Genomic DNA, 24582 nt, shown 5'->3' with positions numbered 1-24582 from the left:
CATGATGTTGGGTTTCTACTTTCAAGTTGAAGAAAGAGAGGGTAAAATACACTAAATTTCCCTTTGATTTACTTATTATACACGAAATCTCCTTATTATTTAAAAATACTCAAATAAACCACCTATATTTTGGACTTCTTTGAAAAATGGACCGAAATCATCCAATTTGACGAAAGGTGAGTTACACACGCTGCACAAGCGAGCGAGTGTGGTAGCAATATATCAAAGACAATTTGCTATTTTATATTTTTATGCTTTTTTCTTTTTTCCTCCTTCTTTTTTCTTCTTCATTTTTTTCTCCTTTCCCTTCTGGTGCAACTACAAGCAGAAACCCAAATCTCCATGACCCCTGATAAAGCCTCTCAAATCTGCCCAAGCCACTCACCCTCTCAAAGGCATTAGTGTTCCCAGCGCGTAGGAAGGAAGGTTGGAAAAGACGAAATCTTTTTAAAATTTCAATTTAGCTCCTTAATTTACTTTTTGTTCTCCAATGAATTAAGAAATTTAGTAAAATAACAACTAAATCCTAAATTAATTATTGGTACATTTTGAAAACAGGGTTAGTATTGAAATTTTACGTCTTTCCGTCAACTTGGATAATTTTCATTCATTTTCCAAAGATGTCCATGGCACAAGAAGTTTATATAGGTATTTTTAAATAGTGAGGGAGTTTGGTGTACAAAAGCAAATCATACGGGGTTTAATGTATTTTATCCAGAAAGAAACCATATATGTTGGTTTGGATTTTGATCCGTTCAGATTTTTTTTTTTTTTTTTTTTAAGTTGGATCCGTTCAGATTGAAAAAAAAAACATTTCTACCATTGCCTATCCATTTGTTTAGTCTTACCATTGCCTATCCATTTGTAGAATAGAAAACTCTTAACAAGAAATGTGAGCCATGACGTGATGGGGGCTGTAGCCCAAGTGATACCGACTACAAACTACAAACTACAAAAGGGGTAACAAAAGTAGACCGGTGAGTCGGGTTTCTTTGGGATCTTGTTCGTAGACATTTCGGTTCTCCCTCCATTTCTTCCGATTCCCACTGGATTTCTGGTTCCTCTCTACTTGCGCAGTCAGACCGGCGGTGGTGGAAGTGACACCAGCAGCTGAAGCTGCCTATATGTCCCCATCATATGTAATTCTCTTTCTTCTTCTTCTTCTTCTTCTCTCTCTCTCTCTCTCTCACACACACACACACACACTATCCACGCACAATACCTACACAAAGACAAATCATTACAGTTTAGGAGTATTTTGGCGAATAAATATTTTATTTAGGGTAATTATGTATAGGAATTAGGTCTACGGTCACTCCAAGCAGAGCTGTATTTTTTTTTGGATTTTTTTTTCACGAACTGATACTAGTAATAGTATTGATTGTGCAACGTCCTTTGCATTCGTCCTTTATTACTTGTATTAAGATGCTCTAGAAGTACATTCTGCGATTACTCATTAAACTTTTCCTTGCTCTTGCATCTGGAAATTCTGCAATTTTCCTTTTCCTTTTTGTTTTGGGGTAATTAAATTTGAACCCGAGCATGCTCAAATCCACATCCTTTGGATAAACTTTCCTTCACAAATAATTATGGATGTTTGAGCTGTGATGTTTGAGTATATATCTGTTATGTTTTATTTCCCTTTGATTGGAAGATACAAAACTGAGCTTTGTTTTGTCTTATTACTGGATGACTGTAAAATCAATGTGCCTTGACACGTTTTTGTTACCAAATTAAATTTTGTTCTTTGTGCCTTGACACTTTTGTAAGGATTATGTCAACTAGCATTGTCTCCGAGAACAAAAGAAGTAGAGGACGAAGAGGGCGTCAAGGAAATAGGAAACGGTCCTGTGGAGATGAGTCTACATCTGGCCAGGATCTTGGTTCAGAAAAAGCTAATGGCGAAGTTTCAGGACTGAAGAAGAGAAAGCCCTCAAAGAAGGTTACCGAAGATGTTATACCACCGGAGCAGAGAGGCATCCCTGATACACCACTGCTTCATAATCTGGGAAAGCACCCTTCAATATATGCAAGGCTTGGACGGGTGAAAAGATAGACTTTTAAGCAGAATTTTAGCATTTTAACTTTGTGTTCACATACTTATAGTTTGCCTTATTACAGGGTACTTTAACCCAAAATCTTAATTTTCGGGGCGCTTGGCCTACTGCACTGGGATTGTATCGTCAAGCACATGACCAGTACAAGGAACTTTTTGGTGCAGCTGGATTTGGAGATTTTCTAAAGATTGATCCTGTGCACATACCACAAGCATATCTTGTGGCCTTAATGGAGAGGTGGTTTAGTGAGACGAATACAATTCACCTACCCTGCTGTGAAATAGGTCCAACGCCTGTTGACTGGGCGATGGTTACTGGCTTGCAATTTAAAGGTGAATCTATTAGGTTTAATCATCAATTTGAGATGAGTAAAGCTCTGGAACTTCTTGGAGTTGAGAGTGCAGCTGTCACAGAGGGAAAGATTCGTCTTAGTAGCATCACACCTACCATAGAGGAGGTAAAGATGGCCCCTGCAAATAATGAAGCAAAGTCAGTGATGTTCCGCCGCCTGTTCCTTTATGTTGTTGCTAGTTGTTTCTTTAACAACAATCGATCTGTCATTAATCATCAGCTTGTCAAATATCTGGAGCATATTGATGAGGTTGGAAACTACAACTGGGCTGCAATCACGTTTGCAGCATTTCTTGCTGGGATGAGGAGAAAGGTCACTGGAGAGACAGGAGCCTTTACAGGCTTCTGGCCTTTTCTCCTGGTAATCTTCAAAAGTTTATTTGCTTGATGCTGTTATTATTCTTCATTTCTTTTTGAACCTGTGTTTTTAATCTTAATTTTTCATATAGTTCTGGGCTTTTGAGTACTTGGATATCTTTCGCCCAAATATTGTCGAGGCTGATGTGTTTCCAAGAGCCATTCGCTGGAGTTGTCCTAATATTCTGTCCTCTGCTGACTTCTCTGACCTCTTTGCTGCCCGTTGCCAGTTGGACTACATTGAAGAGGCTCAGGTTGGTTTTTCTTGTGCTCTGAGTCAGCTTATTTCCATTTAGTTTCCTGCTCATTTTCTTGTGTCGTCAATGTCAGGTTACCTGGCAACCTTATTTAGCAAGTTCAGAATTTGGTTCAACTGACATGGTACAGGCAATGTCTCTAGCCCAGAAGCGGGCCCCTTTTGAGAGCATCGACACCTGGGAATACTATCTTGGAGAGAGGTGTAGGCGGCAATTAGGTTTTCCCTGTCGAGTCCCTCTCCCACCTCCAGACAGGATGCATGGTACCAATGATCTAACACCAGAGGATGAGATAGGTGTAGGGAAACCAGCTGATAATCTTGTGATGGATGAAAATGTAGACTACTCCTCATGGTTCGCTGTTCACTCAGTTGGAAAGATTGTTGATCTGAGTCGGTTTCTGGGTGGTGTTGAAACTGGGGCCAAAGTATTATCCCATTGGGTGGTGAGCCTTTTCTGTTGGGTTGTATTCTCTTTTCTTTTGGGGCCAAGGTCTTTCCTTTTCTGGGTGCCTCTTTATAGTACTGTATTCTCTTTATAGGCTGCCCACCATCCAGATATACTGCTTGTTCGGCGTTCTGACTATGAGTCAATGGCTGAGGCCTATGATGCTGCTGTTGCTGAGTGTCAAATGCTTAGAGCAAAGCTGGTAATGTCTGATCGTACATAGGGTTATAGAGTTGACCTTAGCGTACATATAAATGTGCTCAATTATGTGAATTTTTCAGGCTCAGGCTGAATGAGATTCCTAGGCAAGATGTTCTACTGCAGATTGTTGGATTGAACTGAGAAGGAAAGCCCCAACGTGGGATGAGGTAATCTCACGGCTTTATGTATGATGCTTCATTCTGCATCATTCTTCTTTATGGGCTTATTGGTTTCCTGCAGACTGATAAAAAATTCGTGCTGCTTGAACATGGAGCAGATGCCTGGGGGTTTGATGGGCTACGGCCTTTCTAGACTCTTTAGAAATTCTACTGGAGTATAAGCACTTGAAAGTGATTCTCGAGTAAATGGTGTTAAATTTGGACATCCATCAAAGGTGGCCCTTTGGAAATTGTTTGGCTCATGCTCTCAGAACTTCGACAAATGTTGAACTATGATTCTAGTTGTGCCCCTGAATGAAAATGTTGCCATGTTTTGGAAGGCAAGGGTAGAGACAGAAGTTTTGGGTGAGGCTACGACTTTGAAGCTCCAGTACAAAGCATGATTATTATTATTATTTTTTGGGTCTGGTGAATTATTGGGAAACTACATGCATAGTGCTGCCTGATTCAGAAAGCATTTCCCTTCCGTCGATCTAATTGTCTTCTCAATCAGTATTCTTTTCCTGCTCAAAGTGTTCACTTAAGGATCACATGACACTTGGATCACCTCATTGGAAAAATTTGATCGATTTGTCATATATTATAATGCTTTGTAACTCCAGCTTCTTTATTGCATCTTGATTCTTGAATATGCTATTCCCTCAACCGCTCAACATTTTGATGTCTAACGTGAAACAACCTGCGTTCATTATCTTCGTGGCACATAGTTTTTTGTTCTTTCTTTTTTTCCCCCGCTTGAATGCATTGGCACATCTATGTCGGATAAGATTTCCTCAAAACCAGGGTTACGGTCCTTTGGCATTCTTTACGAGACTCTGCGTGATCCAGATATCCGTACAAGCCCGTCTTTGAGTTCATTACATGCTTTGGTTGGTTGGTAGCGTTGCAGTCCAGCAAGAACTGGTTACCTACAGGCTACAACCAAGATTGTTGTGAAGGTATCCCTAGTATCCTGCCGAGATTGTTTTGAACTGTATGATGTCAATGTATCCTTATTTTCCTGCCAACTAGTCTCGAACTGAAACTTGCCGCATTTAGTTTTCTTCATTCAGCAGTTGGTACAGGCACCCCGAATAGGAAGCTTCACAAATATCCCCGGGCCGGAGTGGCAGCTTAAAACGAAGGACCGGGGTGGAGCTCTTAAATTGGCCGTTGAAAGAAATGGGCTTCAATTTGTTTAGAAAAAGTTTCAAGGCATTGTCAGAAATGCTGGGTCGCGGAAACTGGGATTTGGTAGGAAGCTGTTTGTATCTCGTTTCATTTGAAGATTTTGTCATTTCTCCGTTTTCGGTGGCTAACATGATGGCTATCCTCGTTTTCTTTTCACTTTTGGTGCCCAGATGATGGGAAGTAGTGTATATTAATTACTACTTCTAACCAAGAAACTTGATAAGCCCAAAGCATTTGCTTCCTCGTGAGTTAATTGCCTAGCAAAAAGGCAGCTATTAAAGTTGAATAATGAATGATCCAAGACCAAGAGACTGAATTCCTCCACTCCACGTTTTCTAATCAAAGTGATGTTGCGAGACCATCCCTACAGCGACAGTGGAGGGAGCCAATTGTAATATCCGGCCAACCTCCATCAGAAAAGTAACGCAGTACTGTAGTTACGTTTTTTGTGCTATCCAATTCATTTTTCCTTAATTAAAAGTCTAACCTAAAAAGCACCATTGACGCCGATGCCTGTTTTAGAAAGCTGCAAGTAGGGTCCTCGTCCCTCCAATCCATGCATGTTCTTTGAAACTTTTGTTAGCAATTACAACTAGTGATTGGGCCATAGAAGAAGTGGCAGTAGTGCTACTTCACTAATGAATGATTATCTTAATTAAGCACACCGGAATTGAGGGCCACTTCTCTGTTTTCTAGTTCTTGCTTTTGCAATTGCTTTTATCAACAAACGTGCAAGCATCGGTCAAGAAAAAGAAGTGATTATGACATGGCATGGTTCACCCTGGCTTAGAGGCTTTTATTATCCGGTCGGAAAAATGCAACAATGGTTATCTCCTACTTTTTCGTCAATAAAAGCGTTCATCTTCATGATATATAAAGAAACAAAAGAGATTTGGTTAGTCAGCATCATACCCGATCGTACTATTTACTACTCCATTTGTTAGCAAGTGGTTGAATCTATTGAAAACAGAGAGTACTTTTGGATTGTAGTCAAGAGCGTTTTGGCCGGAGTTTACAGTCTACATGCTGACATATAACAAGATCCAGTTGAACTCCAAAGCAAGAAAGAAGACACAGCAGATTCTTCCTTTAACAAATTATCCGGTTTGAATTGTTATTTTTAGGAGTTTTTATAGAAATATATACCGTAACAATTTGGTATGTTTGAAACAAAAAAATAATTAAAAAATACTTTCACAAAAAATATCAAAATTTTTCTGTGAAAAATCACAATCCAACTAAGATATTTATATTTACTTCGATCATCCAGTCAAACTTTCAAGTTTTGAATTTTCTTGTACTTAACTATGTATTGAATCTTGATTGCCTTATAATTCCAAATTGAAGTTGTTCTTTTTTCTTCGTGTGATGGTGGTGGTGGTGGTGGTGGTGGTGGTGGTTTGGGGGGGGGGGGGGACAGGGGTGTTGGTATGGCGTATAATACCAATGTCCAAGGCTCACAAATTGCAATCATGGTCACATGATGAAACAAAACCCAATCACTGCAAAAATATGGCGGGAATTAGGAATGAATAATGATCACGGACAAAATTAGACACAGCTGCGCAATTATCACGCTATTTCTGTTGTAGAATCCGTCAAATATTCTTCCTCCCTCCCAAAATTAACAGCCCCCCGATGCTCTCATTTCCCTATTTACCCCTCATTTAACCGAACTCTCACCTCTTTTACTTTTCTCTCCCTGCACCAAACAAGTTCTCCCTCACAAAAACATTCCAACAATAATCATTTCTTTCTTCACGACACACGAAGCATATCCGAAGAAAAAAAAATGAAAAAATTTGAATAACAAACCCCAAAAAAAAAAAAAAAAAAAACTAGGGTTTCAAATTCTCTTTCTCTCCAGGCTACACTTCTTTTTTTTTTTTTGTAATTTTATTTTTTTGTTCCACTCTCCCTCTCAATTTATTTTTGTTTCCCTCGTCGCTTCCCCAAATTTCCAACCACCACCGGGGAAATTTTTCTTTTCCGACCTTTCATATTTTCCCTGGTCTTCGGGGATCTCACCCCCCCCCCCCCTCCCTCCCAAAAAAAAAAAAAAAAACGATCCTCAATTTTCCCTGGAAAACGAACTGAAACATATAACACTATACAGAAAATTCGTTTTCCCGGGAAATTTTTAGCTCCGGCTCTCAGCTTCCAACTTTTACCAGGTAACCCTCCCAATTCCCTATTGTCTTTCTCTCCCTCATTATACGTTTATAATCGTGTAAACTAGGGCTTGTTAATATAATTCATGGATTTTGTTTAAATTCTGCAGGATATCATTGTCCTTTTTTTGGTTGATTTGATATGAAACAATAATAAGTTCGCGAATTGAACGCGGGATTGGCGACGGGGGAGATTTACATATGATTTTCCAGAGGGAGGGTTCGGAAATTCTGCTGTGTGAAGAATATATATATATTTTTCCATTTACGTATATGAACAACTTTGATAGCTATATACATTACAAACGTCTCATTGGGAAACTTTGAATTTGAAACTGGAGGACTGAGATATTGAGATTGAATGTTCGTCGAGCTATGGATACGAAGCCGTCCACAAGTTTGGTAAATTGTTGCGATTGTGGGTGTAGTTGTTCGCCGATCATGAACAGGTCATTCTCTGGGACCATGCTACGTTCCGTCAAGCGGAAATTTGATGAATATGACGAAGGGGGTAACAAATTTGTGATTCCAGGGTTTATTATACCTCAAAATGCTCGTATTGAGATGGAAAATGAATGTGCTGCGCTGCGTGAGATGGTTGCCAGCCAACAGCAGAACATTCAGGACCTTTCAGTGGAGTTGGAGGAGGAGAGGAATGCGGCTTCATCTGCTGCCAATGAGGCTATGTCGATGATCTTGAGGCTGCAGAGGGAGAAGGCGGAGATTCAGATGGAGGCTCGCCAATTCAAGAGGTTTGCAGAGGAGAAAATGGCACATGACCAGCACGAGATCTTGGCAATGGAGGATTTGCTTTACAAGAGAGAGCAGGCTATTCAATCACTCACCTGTGAGGTGCAAATGTATAAACACAGAATGATGAGTTATGGGCTCACAGAAGCTGAGGCTGATGGAGACAAATTGGGGAATGGCTCCATGACCCGAAGTAACAGCATCATTGAGAACCTTGATGGACAGTTTGAGTTTCCCGCATATGATTACCCCCCTCTTAAATGCAATTTGAATGAAAATCAGGTTTATTTTGAACCCGATAATGAATCTGTGGATGTCGAGAAATATGCATTTGGAGAAACTCCACGTTCTCGGGATCAGTTGAAGGATTTAGAGCATCGCATCAATCAATTGGAGAAAAGTCCGAGGAATAATCAGCCTGAAGGGGAATTTTTCGGTACAAAAAATGTGCTTGAAAAGGTCATAGTTGGTCATTCTCCAAGGCGGCCTAAACACTTGAGGAAGTTCTCAACTGATAGTTCTAATTCATTCTCTGCAAATGTTAGAGAAGTGGGTCCAGATTTTTCCATGGATTCTCCACGGTTTGGTGGGAGCTTTAGGAAGACAGAATATCTGCATCCAGAGGAACTTTCTAATTTGAGGAAGGTTGATAATGCCTCAGATATCGGAGATGACATGAGCGATAGAGTTTACACAATTGATTCTGTTCATCCTGGGGCACCCCAATGTAATGGTGTCAAAGAACCCAAGGCTTCTGCTGCAATTGGTGATGATTATATGGAAACTCCTAGGGGATCGTTGGCGAATACCAATATGGTTGACCCCGAGATACAGAAGCTCTATATGAGACTTCAAGCACTTGAGGCTGATAGAGAATCGATGAGGCAGGCAATAATCTCTATGAGGACAGATAAAGCTCAGTTGGTACTTTTGAAGGAGATAGCGCAGAATCTGTGCAAAGAAATGCCACCAGTGCGAAGGCCACCTGTCAAGAAGCCATCTTTGATCGGGAGCTTTTCCTTCATCTCACTATTCAAGGTAGAGTATAATGCTTCCATTGATGAGCTTTTTGTTATTTTTTCTAGTTGAGTTATTTGGTCGTTAGTATGTGTTGCATATTTGTTCTGTCCAACATAGGTCCTTTTTCTTCATTATTTAGTCTTCTTCATGTGGTCTTTTCTTTTTTCCTTTGCAGTCTTTTTCCAGTGATTCTTGATTAGATGAAAGCCATACTCTTTATCATGTCAAATACTTCAATACCTTTTGAACTCCTTTTCTTGACGGCTAACTTCCTGTCATCTTGCCAACACTGGGGATATCTTATTGAGGAAAACATTGATATTAGCTTGGATATTTAGGGCTCATTTGGTTCACAGTCTGATCAGGTGATATCATTCTTCTTGGAATTAGGAGCTAGGGGATTAGTAGTTTTCGGAGTTGTGAATAGTTTCTCAAACAGTTGTTGAAACATCTTTGGATATCCTAACCGGAGCTGTCTTAACATGGTTTTAGTAAAGCTATATGTAACTTAGGAATAAAGGAGTCACTATATTCATCTCCGGTAGATACTTCTTATTCCAAGAATATGAAGTAAAAGGTAGTATTACAATTACTAATAATTCAATCATCCAAACTAGACCATAAGATTTTTTTTTTCTTTTCAGGTGGCTAAACTAACCCATAAGATTGTGAAAGGCAACTGCCAATTTTTTCTTTATTCTATGTGCTGTCAAGGTTGCAGCAGGGCTCCTAAATAGTTTGCTATGAATACAGAAGTTTTCTCTCGACTCCTGCATAATTTCTTTTATTATTCTGTTTTTTCGGAAGAAGTCTTATTCAGTTCTCCTATCAGTGTCTCTTCAATTCTTCAGATATGATTGATAGAGAGAAAACTTTGATGGTAGTGGATACATTAGTATTGCTTTATTCTTTTTGCTTTTTGGGGCTTAAATAGTTAATTATTTTGTTGGGCTGAAACTTCTACCGCCAGTCGCTTTGAATTGAAATTTTACAGGTTGAGTGCCCAAGATCCAGAATTTAGTTTCTTGTTTCTTTCTTACCTTGTTTATATTTGTATATTTCATGTGTCATCACCTGTGAGACTTAAAGCTGTCTTTCCTGAAAAGTAGCATATTTTCAGGCAGTGTAAAGGTATGAGTTACAGATGTAACCATTTGATTACAGATTTATTTCCTAAGTTATTGGGTTCAAATTAGTGCTAAGAAAGTATCTAGACTAAGTGGCAATGGACATCCATAATTTGGAGTTTTGTGGAAACTTTCTTCTTGAATTGTATTCTTGGTATTCATTTAATCTTTAGTTATTAATGTAAATCATGACCAATAGCTCATTATTTGCCATATCTTTTCTGCTCTCACTTCACAACCTAGGCATTGGCTTGCACATTTCAGTTGTGATTCTCTATTTGAGCTTTTGAACTTTGTCCAAGCTTTTTCAAAATCACTACTGTATTTTGCTTGGGATTTTTAAGGTTTTTAGAATTTCTTGGGGAACTCATGATGAAATTGACTGACATTTGAATAGATGTGCGCACAGGATAATTCTATAAAACCAAGGCCTGTTTAGTATATAATCAAAGTAATGTCTGTCACGTTGTGTTATCAACAATTGCTGACCAACTGTTACTTGTTGTTCATGTCCAGTGGATTGTATCCTTCGTTTTCTGGAAAAGGAAAGCACGCCGATGCAAGTGAGTATATTGTTTAGGAAGATGTTAATGACTTCTTATAACCTAGAGTTTTGTTCTCATCTTTTATGACTATTTCTTCTGCGTAGTTGTATTGCTAAAGTTACCATATTTGTGCTTATGCTAACAAAAATTTCCTTAAATGTGGCAAACCATGCTAATGACAAGTATCTGACTTGCTCTTAGGATCTGATGGTTACAGTTTGTCAATTACTCAGATGTGTGGTTACATACATTTAACAGACATAAGGTGTTGACATTTCATACCTTTTAGCATCTGCTTCCCACAAGCCTTTAGTGCAGTTTTATACGAGCAATCTGTGTAACATGAATTTGCTGACACCAATTTAATGACCCTTGTTAAAAAGCTCATCTTCTATCTGATGGCTAAAAAGACAATTCTTGCTTGATGAATATTTCTGTACAAGCACAAATGAAACTACATTCCAAAGACAATGTATATGACAACTTAGAACGCTGTTGACAGGCAGAACTCATTGTTTTAACCGGTACTTCTTCCTGTTTTATGTAATTAGTACAAAGGGGTAATTGTTGACTGACAGATGTTTTAATGGGAGATAGTGATGGATGGTTAGAGCTAACCCACTTCTGAGTCTTTGAAGTGCACTTTGAATGCAACTTTCTCTTTTCTTGGTAATTTTGTCTAATTCTTCTACGTTTTGTTTCCAGGTACATGTTTGGATTGTCGGCCAATGATGCGGGGTTGTTAATGCTTTTAGATAAGGCACCTCCTGTAGGACGGTGGAGATGTCTTTCAAGCACACAAGTATAGCGGTCCATCTTCTGAGCCTTTGCTCATCAATTTGAACATAGAGTGGAATTTCATTACAGTTGCTCCTTTCAGATTTTCACTTTCCCTGTTCTGGATTCGTGATACTGTAAAATTCGGCTCGAGTTGTTTGTGCAGTTTTTTTTCGCCTATCCACTTGATATCTTGGAATTCAACAATTTTTGTTGGTTAACTCAGCAAAAATTTCATTACGGTCTGGCCTTGTGGGCATGTTGTTCATTGGTTTGAAGTGTAGCTCGAATTATTTGTCCTGTAGGTTTGCTTCTGTACAGTATGGATTGTGTAAGATTTGTCAATCAACTACGATTGCCTACTTTTTTCTTGAAAATACTCCCGTGTAGTTTTCATTTTAACTTGATGGAGGCGGGTCACTTTACCTTGTCAGCCTGGTATTAGCTTCCTCCCCGCTCCCTCTCCTTTCTTTCTCTCTCTCGTGTGAATTGCATTGATTGTTGTAATTTGTTTAGATAGGATTTATGTAAAGTAAAAAATTAATTGGGAAATGTATTAAGAAAGTGCTTTCAAATCCAAGTAAAATTTTGTAAAGAGAATCAATACCGCCACACTTCTGACAATATTACTGATTCCCTTTCCAAAAAAAAAAAAAAAAAAAAAATGTTACTCGTATGGTTCTTAACAATTTCCTCCGTTGAGTCTACAAACTATGTCCATGTCAGACTATTGTACCATATGTTAATGTCAAATGCCGTTGTCGGAGGGCTGACCGTTTACCATACTCACAAAGCGCGACTAGTGCATATGCATGGACCGTTAATCTTGGCACCTATGAGGTTTAGTGGTTTACCTAGTGTTATCAAAGAATTAATATCACCAATGTCACGTGAGGACAATATTGCAACCAAAAATTAAAAAAAGGAAGAAGAAGAGAAAGAAGAAGGTCACGTAGGGCTCAATTGAAAAAGAAAAATAATGATTTTAATTATTTTTTGTTTTTCCAACCATTCTTTTTTATCTTACAAATATGTCTCTCAAAAAGGATTATTGCGGTATAATCCTAAGAAATTTTGGATTGCAATTTTTCACCAAAAATTTTTTATGTTTTTCGTGAACCTATTTTTCAATCATTTTTTTATCCCACATATATCAAATCACTACATTATATATTTTTTTATGAAAATTCTTAAAAATAGCAATCCAAATAGGAGGAGCTTCAAAAACTCCCAAAGCTAAAACAAAGATTTTTCAACGGCATGGTGACAGTACACTACTAGTGTGAATCGAACCGAAACTTTGCTTACCTAATTGTTTGTTTTTTACATTTTAAATCCCTAACTAATTTACCTTTGACAACTCGGTTAATCCTAATTGTCTACTATTTACATTTTTTTTTTGGGAAAATCAGTCATTTATGCATAGGACCTATGGAAGAAATTCATTTTCTTTTTTCCTTTTCCCTTTCTTTAATAAATTCTGAAGCTCAGCAGGAGTAAATCAAGGAAATTAATGAATTATTTGTGCTTCGAATCCTGATTCTCTTGAACCCTTTGGTCTCGTGGCCAAGACATTTTCTCTTTGGTGGCGGCTAAATGCTACAGCCTAATCCTCCTAATTCATCCTTGCTCGGCCACCATCTGATACAATGCGCGGCGCCAAGAATCTGATAGCCCAGACCCACAAGAGAAAGAGAAACATCAAGCAGAAAACTGCTTGGAAGAAGCAATGCTCTGTTTCAAGAAACCATATCTTTGCTTCAAGAAAACCTGAAGCTGACATACTCCATGAGCTGGAAAAAGAAAAAGTCGGTGATGATAGTGCAGAAGGTTTCAGCCTGAAGGCCTCAGCACCATCAAATTCTCACGGAGTTCAACCACTGGGCAATCTGTACTTTAGCCCTTCTTCGCACAATTCAAGAAATTCAGGCCTCGGTAATCTACAGTCATTAACTGACGAACTTGTACTTGAAATTTTAGGCCTTTTGGGAGGTACCCATTTAGGTGTCTTATCAACTGTGAGCAAGTCTTTGTATGTTTTCTGTAACCATGAACCCCTTTGGAGGAATATTGTTTTGGAAACTTGTAAAGGTGGCTTTCTGTTCTACGAGACTTGGAAATCTACTTATGTCAGTGCAATTAGGCCGTCTTTTGAAATTTTAAATTCGGGTTTGAATGTTAGGGACTTTTATTCTGACTACTTGTTTCAGAGTTGGCTTTGTGCTAATCTTGAAATGAAACCTGAATGGCTTGAAAGGGATAATATAGTACGAGCCAAGGGAATTTCTGTTGAAGAATTTGTGTCAAGATTTGAGGAACCGAATAAGCCAGTTTTATTGGAAGGGTGTTTAGAAAATTGGGCTGCGTTGGACAAGTGGGACAGGAATTATTTGATCGACTTATGTGGTAATGTTCAATTTTCAGTTGGGCCTGTGGAAATGAAGCTTGAGGAGTATTTTAGGTACTCTGATCTCGCCAAGGAAGAAAGGCCATTGTATCTGTTTGATCCCAGATTTGCACGGAAAGTTCCAAATTTAGGCTTGGACTACGAAGTTCCAGTGTATTTCAGTGAAGATTTATTTAGTGTTTTGGGGGATGAGAGGCCGGATTATCGATGGATAATTATCGGACCTGCTGGTTCTGGTTCATCATTCCACATTGATCCTAATTCCACATCTGCTTGGAATGCGGTGATTAAGGGATCGAAGAAATGGATTTTATTCCCCCCTGATGTGGTGCCACCAGGAGTGCATCCAAGCCCAGATGGAGTGGAAGTGGCCTGTCCTGTTTCAATAATAGAGTGGTTCATGAACTTTTATAATGAAACAAGAAGTTGGAAAAAGAAGCCCATTGAGTGTGTTTGTAAGGCTGGAGAAGTTATCTTTGTGCCCAATGGATGGTGGCATTTGGTTATCAACCTTGAGGACTCCATTGCCATTACACAGAATTTTGTTAGCAGGTCTGTTCATGTTTCTTTGCATATTCTGTGTTGGAGTAATTATGCTTAGTTTCCTCAGTGTCTAAGTGCGTGCGGGGCAATTTATCTCATGAATGAATTCATTTCTCCTTGATTTTAATGGATCCTAACAGGCAATGAGATCATATCTTATATTTGGTATTTTAAGATTTATGTATCCTTTGTTGCATCTTACTACATATTAGCTTTTTAAGGTACCCTAATTTTTCATGTGACCCATTGATTGGCAAACGACCGTTTTGTGATAACCTACCCCTAACTATTGTAAAATGTTCCTTGAGAAGGCTATGTGCCCTGAACTCTTGTGAAATGTATAGACCTTAAGGAAGAGCAGCCTTGTATATGTGTAATCAGATTAAGATCATATGAAGGAGGAATGACTTTGTACATGAAATCAGCAAAAGAACTAAAGTGTCATTTTTTTTGTGAGTTTTTGCAACATTCTTTACCGGCGAAACCTCATTCAAAACAGGCTGGAGAAATTCCAGTGAGGAATGAGAATCTGTAATTTGGGTGCTCGGTGTTGTGGCTCTGGGGAAGATGAACAGAAGATGATTACACAACAGTGTATTAATCTTAGCCTACACATGCAAACTGTTTCCTAATTTACCTTTTTGTTACTTGTTGCGACCATAATCACTTCTAAAGAAAGAAACTAATTCTTGTGATTGAAGGGGCATACCAGGTTGCATCTCTGTTTTGAAATCCATTCTCCAAATGTCAAATAAAGGATATAACTAGTGCTGAAGGTGCTTTCTGTCTAACTGGGTGTTAGCAGTCTTTTCATACAGGACAGATAAATTGTGTCTCATTACAGATAGGTATAGGCTATGAAACCCTCTTTGCACCTGCAATTTTCACGACCTGTAGTGATATTTATTGCTTCTCATGAGTATAGCTAAATGCTTCAGATTTCTCAATTCTTGATACTGTTGGTTGGTGATTGTTTAATACAGACTAATCTTACAAATTTGAGCTATTAAGCATCTCCTGCTATGACTGCTACGTCTGCTGGTGGACAGGTTTCTTTGTTTTGATGAGAATTCATACCACTTGGTTGTAACTCTATTTGCAACAATGATCTAGTGAGAAAAGATAAAAGCATGATGATGCATCACCATCATTGTGATGTTTGGTATGATAACTTCTAATCAGCAAACTTGGAGCTCTTTTTGTATCTGTTCTGTGAAATTCCGTAGCCTTTCAACTTGCATCCCCAAGAATTATCATTTTATTCTTTTGCCGTATCTCTCTCTCTCTCTCTCTCTCTCTCTCTCTGTGTTTTAACTGTATTCTACTTTCTCTTGCAGAAGGAATTTATTGAATGTTTTGGATTTTCTAAAGAAGCCAAATGCTTGCATGATTGTTTCTGGAACAAGAGACCGGGTGAATTTGTATGAAAAATTCAAGAAAGCCATTGAGGCATCTTTTCCTGGAATTGTTGATGACCTGCTATCAAAAGCAGAAGATAAAAAGATCCAGAAGAAGAAACTTTCATTCTGGGAATCAGTTACTGATTCAAATGCAGGTGCTTTCAAGTTCTCTTTTTAGTGCAGTAGGTAACCGCATATTCCAGAAATTGGTCTTTCTTATGTGCAATATCACAGCAGATAAAGAAGCTATCTCAAAATTTTGATATCTTTAGAGTTAGCATTCATTATTTTAGATCGTTAAAAATGTGTGTTACTGCACTACCTTCTATCTGCTTTACAAAGCATCAAGGTGCTCACATGATTTGCATTATCTTCCTACATATCGGAAGAGGAGAGAACACGGAACATGTTTACTATTCCTGCCAGTAATTAGTGGTGGACAAATTTCCCTTGTTATTGACTACTGGAGCAAATAATGCCCAATTTTTTCCTGCTTAACAAGGTTTAAGATTTCAATGCCATTCAAGAAGATACATTTAGCCGTTGGGAGGCAGGGGTCATGGGGGGATTGGGGAGGAGAAGGGGGAGGGAGGGAAGGGGAGGAGGAGGATAGGGGGTGGCTGGGGAAGGAGGGGGAAGAGAGAGGGGGGAGGTGGTGCTAGTGTCGTTGGTGGTTGGAGCAATGGTGGTGGCTGGGAGGAAGAATAAGAGAGGAAAGAAAGGGGAAAAAAAATAAAAAATATTAATATTTTTTATCTATCTAATAGATGTTGATTGAGTATTCGTTAAAATGTGTTTCAAGTGTTAAAATTTTTGAAAAAATAAAGTTAATTAAGGAAAGTGTATAAATGCAAGAATGAATAATAATTATTAATGTGTATATATACATAATAAATTATGTAAAATTTAGATGTGTTAACGAATATCCATTAAACTTCCGTTCAAAAAATTCTTAATTTTTTCACAAAAGTTTTTGAACAAATTATACAGTAGAGTTTTATATAAATACTCAAAGAATATACCATCCAAATATACCCAAAATTTCTTTTTACAAAAAATCTCACCCAAATTTGAGCTATTCATGATATACATTTTGGTGACGCATACTTTAATTAGAGCACAAGTTCATATAACATTCATGAATGGTTCGATACAGTTATTACAAGAAATAACATGTACACAGCAGATGGAGGGGGAGGATTGACTTAAATGATAAAGTGAAAGAAATTGTACATGGAAAATCTTGGTTCACAATCACTCACTTGAAAATAATTTAAAAAAAAAAAAAACCATGTACACAGCAGATGGACCCGGATCAGATACCTTTTTAACTGTTTGAAGGCATAAGCCAACACAAATCCATAGCTTTGACTAATTCAACAAACGCTCGGATGTTTTCCAAAGCAAAGTGGTTCAGCGAAAAGGAGTGGGTGTTATACAAGATTAGGTCAGATAATGTACACATGTCTAGATTGCAAAAGGAAGAACCCGGTTTGCAATTACACAAAAATAGGTTAGTGAGCTCCTTCAAAGTAACTAAACGCGTGAAAGTGAAGCTGTGTATGAACCACTGTTGTACTTCAAGCCTTTCAAGAAGGCGGAACGAAGGTGAGGAGAAAAGCTGGTGTTTTGAATCCCAAAATTCCAGATATCTTTTGGCAATGCTTCATAGGTTGTGGCTTGAGGATGAGAATCCTGACCAATAGTGTCCAGACCAACATTCAAGCCAACTGACGTGGGCTCTGTCACGAAACTGCATGTCATGCATATCAAAGTAAAGTGATGAGTATTCTACAAAATAATGCATTCAGATCCATATCAACACGGTCAAATAACATCAACAATGAAAATTAATATACAGGAAGTGCCTGATTGCTAAGAGCAATTAAATTCTACCGCATCATAAAAAATCCAACAAAAAACCAGGCCATCACTCAGATATGCCTTTCGACACATCCAATGCATGGCTTACTACCATCTGCAGAGCAAAGATAGTTGTCCCTTTCATTTGCATTCTATCCACCACTACGAATACCTGTTTGAAATTATTCTTTTTTATATGCTCATGGCAGGCATGTTCAATTAATGGAACCCAAGTACTTATAACTGAAACTATACTTCAGAAAAGATAAATGTTCAATCGCATTTAATATTGTCCCACAAATTTATGTTCATTGACCATTTGAGCAATTAGTTTGCTGAAACCATACTTGCAAGCACCTTGCACTGTAATCCTTCCAATAGGAACTCCAATTAAATTATCCATTACATAATCTATGAATCCAAGTGATAATCTCTTTCTGAATAAAATCCTAGTTTCGCGTTCCTTTTAAAATAAGCAAATGGAGCTTCATAATACTGAGATGGCAATTCAAACCTAGAATTGCAAATATCGACATTTATGGCATCAAAGTTTCAATACCTGGCCTCGAAGCTAGTCCCATCAGATCCCATAGCATTGCATATGCAGCTAATTATCCATGGTGGAAGATATGCATCCTTCACTTCGACACTGTAATGGATACCAGCAGCTGAATCCCGGGTGGATTCATCAATTGCATTACAGTTTTTCAGTGGCAAATGCATTTGATCAGCTCGCCTAACCTCCTTGCACCTAACCTGCATGTTTAAATGAGGTAAGATATGTGAACTGAAGTAAATTACATAACATGGTAATGAATAGTGAATATTAAACAAAGTCATAAATCCATTTCGAGAGACTAACCCAAACTGCAAAAGAATGAGATTTAAAAAGCCATCTTTTGGCACAAGAGCAGGAATGCTGGAGCAGCGGGTATTGAATATCTTATGAAGATATCTATTCATGATTATAAAACGAAGATATGTTCAAGAACTGTTAATTTCCATTTTTCTCTGCTCTATAACAGAGAAATAAAACCTCTTAAATGGAGGTTAAACATATATGCAAACATAAATTAAGAGTCTCAATTGATGTTAATTACAATCCCAAGGAGCTAATATAGTAGTTGAACGGTAAAGCTACTTTAATCATCTTCCTTTCATTAAAAAGTCGAACAATCCCATTTTAGACACAAAGTAGTGATCACGTTAATCAAGAACAAAAAAAAAATGCAGGAGTATGTCATGGCACAGTGACCCCCACCCAAATGAAAAGGCTGGAAAAAAGAAGAAAATCAGGTGGCACAAAAAGATTTTCAACATATTCATTTAACATGCACAATAGATAAAATTCTTAAAAAGCACCAGCCTACAATTTAAAACCTTACCTGTGGAGCAGAAAGAGCAGCATTATCAAATGGCGCCGGTGAATACAAGATGGGAACATCCACACCAGTCAAAGATAAGAAAAAGAATCTGCACACACAAATGATGGGATATAACAAGTGTGATATAACAGGTGAAATAACTGTGGGAAATTGAATTAATTGAGTTTGTTAGTGACATTATATATTCCAAACAACCAAATTCAACAATTTGTTTCTGTTCTCCTTAATACACGTTAGAATTAACAAATTCCTTTTCTCCAAGACAAACCTAAAATGAGGTAATATATATTGTCATGAAAGAAATGCACTCACCTATAATTTAGCAGAAAATCATATAAACCATGCACACTTTGGTTTCCAGTAAACATGAGCAGAGATTGTGGGCTGTTATTCACATCAGACATGGCAACAAAATGTTGACCCTGCATTAGTTAGTTGAAAAATCAATTACTGACAAAGAGCAAAGCACTGACAAAATAGCCCACAAAATTTACTATACAGGAACAGAAATAAATTAACAGTATCATTGCAAATTTACAATGTCCCAGTGGCTCATAAAAAATGCCTCTTTAAAAACAGTACATCAAGACCAATATCAAAAAGGTTTGATCTCCATGTCACAGTTATTTCTCTCGAGCCTTCAAAGAATTTAGGAAACCACAGTAAATACAGAATGAAACATGAGCAACACCTCTCTTTATGACATGGATTAGATAACTAAACTATCCAACAATCATTACTTTTTTTTATCAGACTTTTGAAGTTAGTTAACTATCCAACAATCATTACTATGTGATAAAAATTGCTTGAGACTGTCACTGCACTTGCCAAATTAAAGACATTACAAAACAACATCTGCAAAGTTATGCTACCTCAAGATTATGGTTTTCAAGCACTGAAAGCTCAATCAGGTCTTCTGCACTAACTTCATCCATCTTAGAGTGGCAAAGAGGCATAGAAAAACAAACATCCTGCAGAAAGAACATAAATCAACCATAGGATGTCATAGATTGCAAACTCAAGCTATCTGAAGTTAGACTCAGAAATAAGAAGTTCCAGTGAGCATATAGCCCAAGTTATAAACAATTTCAAGACTCTATGCAACTCAGATAGAATGCCAGAGCAATTTATCATAATCAGATCATAGTTGAGGTTAGATTCCTGTTTCTACAATAACTACATGCAAGGGAATAATCCACATAGCATTTCCTTCCAAAAACCATAAATACAAGATATACGAGTGGACTGTTAATTTCAGCTTTCCTACGCTGTGTGCACCATTAAACCCTGATGTTTGCCTTCCCTTGTCAAGATTTCAAACTATAGAAAAAAATATTCTATAAAATTGTATTGTTAAAAAAGTTCTATAAACTACCATAGATACAGATTTAAAGAACTGACATTAGAAACCAAAAGAAGTTAATAAAACCCATAATTTAGGACATAAAACAAGCAATTTTCCAATCAAAATTGTGAAGGTTTTTTCACATATAAAGAATATAAATCTTACATGTTCTTTCAGAAGTGACCTCAAACCTCTCGTGGACTGAGATATATAAGCATTGCAACTACGTTTTGTTTCTTTTGGACCATCACAAGCAGTAAACATCACAACAAACTGTGCAGTGCATACTGCAAAATTCAAATCAGGTTAGAAGTTAACCTTTCCAATCTGAAGCACATAAATGTATACAGAACTCAGTAATGCTGAAAAAACCATGTCACACATGCAAAGGTATAAGACCCCTACCGTAAAAGATGTTACAGATGTTCTTTCTAAGTAAGTAGTATAGACTCCGAAATGAGTCCTCCCAAGCCTTTTGCCGATTTGTCAAGAAATCCACTCGCCCTTTAAGAGCACAAAGTTTTTAAAACAAGAAAAAGGGTATGGGCAAGACCAAAAACAGCAAAGGCAAGATAATATAGTACCTCCCACTGCTGCAGAGGTCAATGCAGATATAACTGAAGGAGGTAAAGAAGACTGTGGAAACACCCACGATGACAACCCCCCTGCATCGCATCTGGGAGTTAATGAACCAAGTTCTGTGGAACCGGCCATATCCTGACCTACAGACTTACCATCCTGAGAACCACCCTCAAATTTACTGCAGAAGGTGCCACAATTCACTGACCTATGAAACCTACAATATCAAAAGAAGTTACTTTTAAACAGCTGAGGGTGTATTACCAACTTGAAGGAAAGAACAGATGATAAAAGCAAAAGAGACTAAGAAAGAGCACTCGTTTGGAATGCCTGTACAAGCTATGGCAGTCAAATTAAGCAGCACATGCTAGATAAAAAACTTCTTTTAAAAGGTGAAAAGCCAGACATAACTGCCTAACAAGGAACATGTGACTCATTCAGGTTCGTAGTAATCTGTGATTAACCTGAACCATGAAGCATCCAGAAATTCAGAACACCAAAAACAAAGGGCAACGGAAATAGACATAAATCAAACTCCATAAACAAAATGGTCAATCATTTGATAAAGGTAAAATGAGTGAGGAAATCAAAAACAAAGAGCACAAGGTTAGATAGTGAGAAGCAAACATTAACAATCCATCAGAACAAGTCACAGAAAATTTGCTTTTCCAGGCCAGTTGGTAAAAAAAATGGGGTGAATCAGTAGCAAATAAACAATAAATACTCCACAATAAAACTAGAAAGCATAAAAAGAGAATAAACATCCATGCAGTGAATACCAATATATAGTGACTGCAATAAAACAGAATATGTGGCCAAAGCAAAAGGTTCAGGTTCTAATGACAAACACAACTGATAAGTTGCAATCACCAAAAGCTACTGCAAATCACCAATTACATCCAAAACATATCCAGACTTTGTAAATAATTGATGGCAGCAATGTGGAAATCAAGAAAAATAACAACCCTTGAAATGTATATCATTTTATCTAAAAAGATGTAAAGCACTTGGCAGAATCAGGGCCGTATCAGGAAACTCACCAGTTCACTGAGGTCGAGGACACTACCCGCATAGTAGTTTTTAGGGTCAAATCCAGAGGAGTTTTGTTTCCAGAAATAATGAAATCTGAGAAGGAACTTTGCAACTTCAATTCCGAAGACTTAGCTAGTGATGCTGAAGCAGTAAGACGATCGTTGGCAACCAATCCTTTTAAAGCTTTATCCTGGGAAAACAAATACTCTAATTTTCTCCAAAGAAATTGACTTCCAGAATAATACAAACACTGCAAAGAAGATTATGTACCATGTCAACATTTAACGGGCCAGACAAACTATCACCGCCCAGAGATAGCTCGGCCACATTACGAAAGGTACTCTCACCACATTTTTCAGCTGTGTTACAAGTTTTGGTGGCCCTATCTTCACAGAAGGCAACTGAAGTGACAAAGTCCTCCTTACTTCCAAAGGCAGAAGAGAGACAATCAGTAAATTGAAGTACAAAATCCGAACATTATCATAAAGCGTTGTAAGTCATATTCCATACACCTTACCATGATGTTTTTGCTCGACTCTCATCAGCCATATTCATGGGAGCAGAGGAAGCCTTCAATCTGCCACTAACTTCAACAGGAGCATTATCCTGTGATTGACTAAATACAGATTAAAATATGTATACAGTAACTTTGGATAAGTGCATTTGCTGTCTATTTCAGAAAGTTGAATCATACAAATAATGAATTTAACATGATTTACAGTATAAGGAAGTCAAATGAATAACACTCGAGATAGTGTTACAACCTTGGAGTGTTCCTGTTTTGAGAGCAACCTAAGTCTGATACTATTTTTTCTGGCAGGAAATAATTCATCCATGCGAGTATCAATATATTTCGGATTTTTGGGTAAGTCATTTTTTTGGACAGGAACATTTCCCTCGCCATCCCTACAAGTGGCAAACAGTTTTTCAGTTTGTAGTTCACAAGGTAACTGAAAAAAGCAAGACAAAGCTTACCTTGTAGAAGCAGTTGCAGGAAAGAGAGATTCATCTACAAGCTCTATGACATTCTTCCGTTTCAGCAGCTCCCCCTTCATCCATAAAAAATATATATACATAAAAGATTTTCTCTTTATAATTCGATTCTGGTGCAAAATGTTGTTTTGGAGGAGATATGCGGTTGTTTTGTAGCATTAGTTTGGGTTACACAATTTTGAACAACAAGAAGAATAGAATTAAAAGAGGAAGCTACTAACAGTCAGACATACAGATGATCCTAATTAAGTGGAGGAAATAACCCCAAAACATAATTGCAAATAATTGTACATTTTATCAGAAGGGAAAATTTAGCAGTACTTCATAAGGAGTCAAGGAATAAGTAGTTTCAACAGGAATTCCACTAATATAAAACCATCACCTGTAAAATTAAATAGTAGAATTTTTGTTCAACTCGATTTATCCGGAGAACACACCTCAGCAATCGAATGAAAAAGCCAGCATAACCCCCCCCCCCCCCCCGAATTAAGAACGAGAAGAAGTTCACATTTAAAAGCAGTAAATTGCCAAACAATAAATAAATAGAAAACCATGGTTTCGCATTACGATTTGGAAGCAACCAAAGAAGAAACAGAGGTTACCCGCAACTCAGACGGAGTTTTCCGTTTCATAGTAGTAGTCGTGGTAGTGACCTTAGAACCTCCTCCGCCACCAAACGGAATAGTACTTGTCTGAGCCGCTGCAGCAACCTTAGCCATACCTCTGCTTATAGTACTTATAGTCCTTCAAAATGGAACAAATACTTCAAATTCTTGCTGTTCCTTCTGTCAATAAAATAAAATTCATAAAGCACAAAATGAAAGTAGATGAAACCGTTAGGCTTATGCAGGCGAGTGTAAGATCAATATTAAGAGATTCGATTCGGTTTTAACTGTAGGATCGGATAATAACCTAGAAGTCAGAGTGCCCTAATCGCCATTGAAATCGAAAGATCTGCCCCGGAAAGGAATGTGTTGTGTTATTTAGGGCAAATCAGTAAGAATGGGAGCAGGCAGTGGTGGGATGACTGAGGAAAGTGAACAACGATGACTATCGAGACCAGGAGCCGAGCGGTTGTAGTTTTGCTTTTGCTTTTGCTCTGAACCAATTTCATTTCCCATTTTCCCTCCCTCTGGCCTACGAGATGACGTCTTTCAGTCAACGACGTCCACCGCTCTGTCCCCTTCGACAGCACCCACCCCCCTCCCCCCTTCTCTCTTTTCAGTGGGTCCATTTTTAGGGTTTGTTTGGATTGGAGTTTATTTGGATAATTTATTTAAAATAATTACTGTAATATTTTTTTATGATATGATGTATGTAAAATAAAAAAAATAATTAAAATTTGTAAAACCGTTACAAACCGAAGACCCAATTATAATTAGGCCGAATCATATCCAATTAAATGAAAATCACCTAGCCTCAACTTTCGGCCCAATGTTTAGCTTCTTTCGCAGAGCCGCTCCAAATAATAATATTCATGCTTCTCGTGTTTTTCTTCATTCATTCAATCAAAGGGGTTTGTAGTTACCATTCAAACGATCTCATGAATGTTGGTCTGTTTGGTTAGGCACACTTGCTAGCAAAAAAAAAAATATTCCCGGTATAAGTGGGAGGGTTTAAATTCGA

General features: G+C 37.8%; 4 protein-coding genes across 11 annotated transcripts; 3 read left to right on the top strand and 1 right to left on the bottom strand.

Moving 5' to 3' along the window:
* Nucleotides 1-854: 854 nt before the first annotated feature.
* On the top strand, nt 855-4478 carry LOC113694010 (protein MAIN-LIKE 1). 5 transcript variants are annotated; one of them, XM_027212852.2, is made up of 9 exons: nt 857-1139; nt 1771-2044; nt 2122-2514; nt 2629-2769; nt 2858-3019; nt 3096-3467; nt 3564-3671; nt 3751-3837; nt 3911-4478. In XM_027212852.2, coding segments are annotated over exons 1-8 (1467 nt in total). In that variant the 5' UTR covers nt 857-1137; the 3' UTR covers nt 3766-3837; nt 3911-4478. The 5 variants fall into 5 exon arrangements, with proteins under 5 accessions (XP_027068649.2, XP_027068653.2, XP_027068652.2 ...); XM_027212848.2 differs by having other exon boundaries at nt 855-1139; nt 2122-2769; XM_027212851.2 differs by having other exon boundaries at nt 2122-2769; nt 3153-3467.
* Nucleotides 4479-6779: 2301 nt separating this feature from the next.
* On the top strand, nt 6780-11786 carry LOC140009393 (myosin-binding protein 7-like). The gene is made up of 4 exons (XM_072054715.1): nt 6780-7193; nt 7301-8978; nt 10604-10650; nt 11338-11786. Exons 2-4 carry the CDS (start codon nt 7566-7568, stop codon nt 11438-11440), a joined length of 1563 nt encoding a protein of 520 aa, XP_071910816.1. The 5' UTR covers nt 6780-7193; nt 7301-7565; the 3' UTR covers nt 11441-11786.
* A 1133-nt stretch (nt 11787-12919) lies between these two features.
* On the top strand, nt 12920-16219 carry LOC140009392 (arginine-specific demethylase JMJ22-like). Its single transcript, XM_072054714.1, has 2 exons — nt 12920-14368; nt 15697-16219. Exons 1-2 carry the CDS (start codon nt 13059-13061, stop codon nt 15935-15937), a joined length of 1551 nt encoding a protein of 516 aa, XP_071910815.1. The 5' UTR covers nt 12920-13058; the 3' UTR covers nt 15938-16219.
* Nucleotides 16220-17064: 845 nt separating this feature from the next.
* Nucleotides 17065-24074, bottom strand: LOC140009391 (uncharacterized). 4 transcript variants are annotated; one of them, XM_072054713.1, is made up of 16 exons: nt 23869-24008; nt 23559-23700; nt 22939-23012; nt 22728-22869; nt 22481-22569; nt 22234-22387; nt 21972-22153; nt 21087-21148; nt 20937-21017; nt 20758-20856; nt 20518-20639; nt 19880-19978; nt 19320-19429; nt 19008-19095; nt 18182-18378; nt 17065-17512 (listed from the first exon to the last, which is right to left on the bottom strand). In XM_072054713.1, the coding sequence occupies exons 2-16, from the start codon at nt 23673-23675 to the stop codon at nt 17296-17298; spliced, it is 1833 nt and encodes a 610-aa protein (XP_071910814.1). In that variant the 5' UTR covers nt 23676-23700; nt 23869-24008; the 3' UTR covers nt 17065-17295. The 4 variants fall into 4 exon arrangements, with proteins under 4 accessions (XP_071910814.1, XP_071910811.1, XP_071910812.1 ...); XM_072054710.1 differs by having other exon boundaries at nt 20937-21148; nt 23869-24074; XM_072054711.1 differs by having other exon boundaries at nt 20937-21148; nt 23559-23741.
* Between the last annotated feature and the right edge of the window lie 508 nt (nt 24075-24582).

Source organism: Coffea arabica, chromosome 6e (genome assembly GCF_036785885.1).
Source record: "Coffea arabica cultivar ET-39 chromosome 6e, Coffea Arabica ET-39 HiFi, whole genome shotgun sequence".
In the NCBI taxonomy this organism is placed as follows: Eukaryota; Viridiplantae; Streptophyta; class Magnoliopsida; order Gentianales; family Rubiaceae; genus Coffea; species Coffea arabica.
Note: the sequence above shows the minus strand (reverse complement) of the source record. Positions and strands in the feature narration are given on the sequence as shown.

Bases quoted from the DNA above. Each gene is read 5' to 3' on its own strand.
- LOC113694010 (XM_027212848.2), top strand. The intron at 2,045-2,121 runs GTGAAAAGATAG...GCCTTATTACAG, and splicing joins TATATGCAAGGCTTGGACGG to GGTACTTTAACCCAAAATCT. The intron at 3,020-3,095 runs GTTGGTTTTTCT...CGTCAATGTCAG, and splicing joins ACTACATTGAAGAGGCTCAG to GTTACCTGGCAACCTTATTT.
- LOC140009393 (XM_072054715.1), top strand. From the start codon at position 7,566: ATGGATACGAAGCCGTCCACAAGTTTGGTAAATTGTTGCGATTGTGGG. The intron at 8,979-10,603 runs GTAGAGTATAAT...GTTCATGTCCAG, and splicing joins CCTTCATCTCACTATTCAAG to TGGATTGTATCCTTCGTTTT. The intron at 10,651-11,337 runs GTGAGTATATTG...TTTTGTTTCCAG, and splicing joins AGGAAAGCACGCCGATGCAA to GTACATGTTTGGATTGTCGG.
- LOC140009392 (XM_072054714.1), top strand. From the start codon at position 13,059: ATGCGCGGCGCCAAGAATCTGATAGCCCAGACCCACAAGAGAAAGAGA. The intron at 14,369-15,696 runs GTCTGTTCATGT...TTTCTCTTGCAG, and splicing joins ACACAGAATTTTGTTAGCAG to AAGGAATTTATTGAATGTTT.
- LOC140009391 (XM_072054710.1), bottom strand. From the start codon at position 23,675: ATGGCTAAGGTTGCTGCAGCGGCTCAGACAAGTACTATTCCGTTTGGT. The intron at 22,154-22,233 runs GTACATAATCTT...TTGTTTTCCCAG, and splicing joins GCCCGTTAAATGTTGACATG to GATAAAGCTTTAAAAGGATT. The intron at 19,430-19,879 runs GTAGCATAACTT...TAACTAATGCAG, and splicing joins TTGAAAACCATAATCTTGAG to GGTCAACATTTTGTTGCCAT.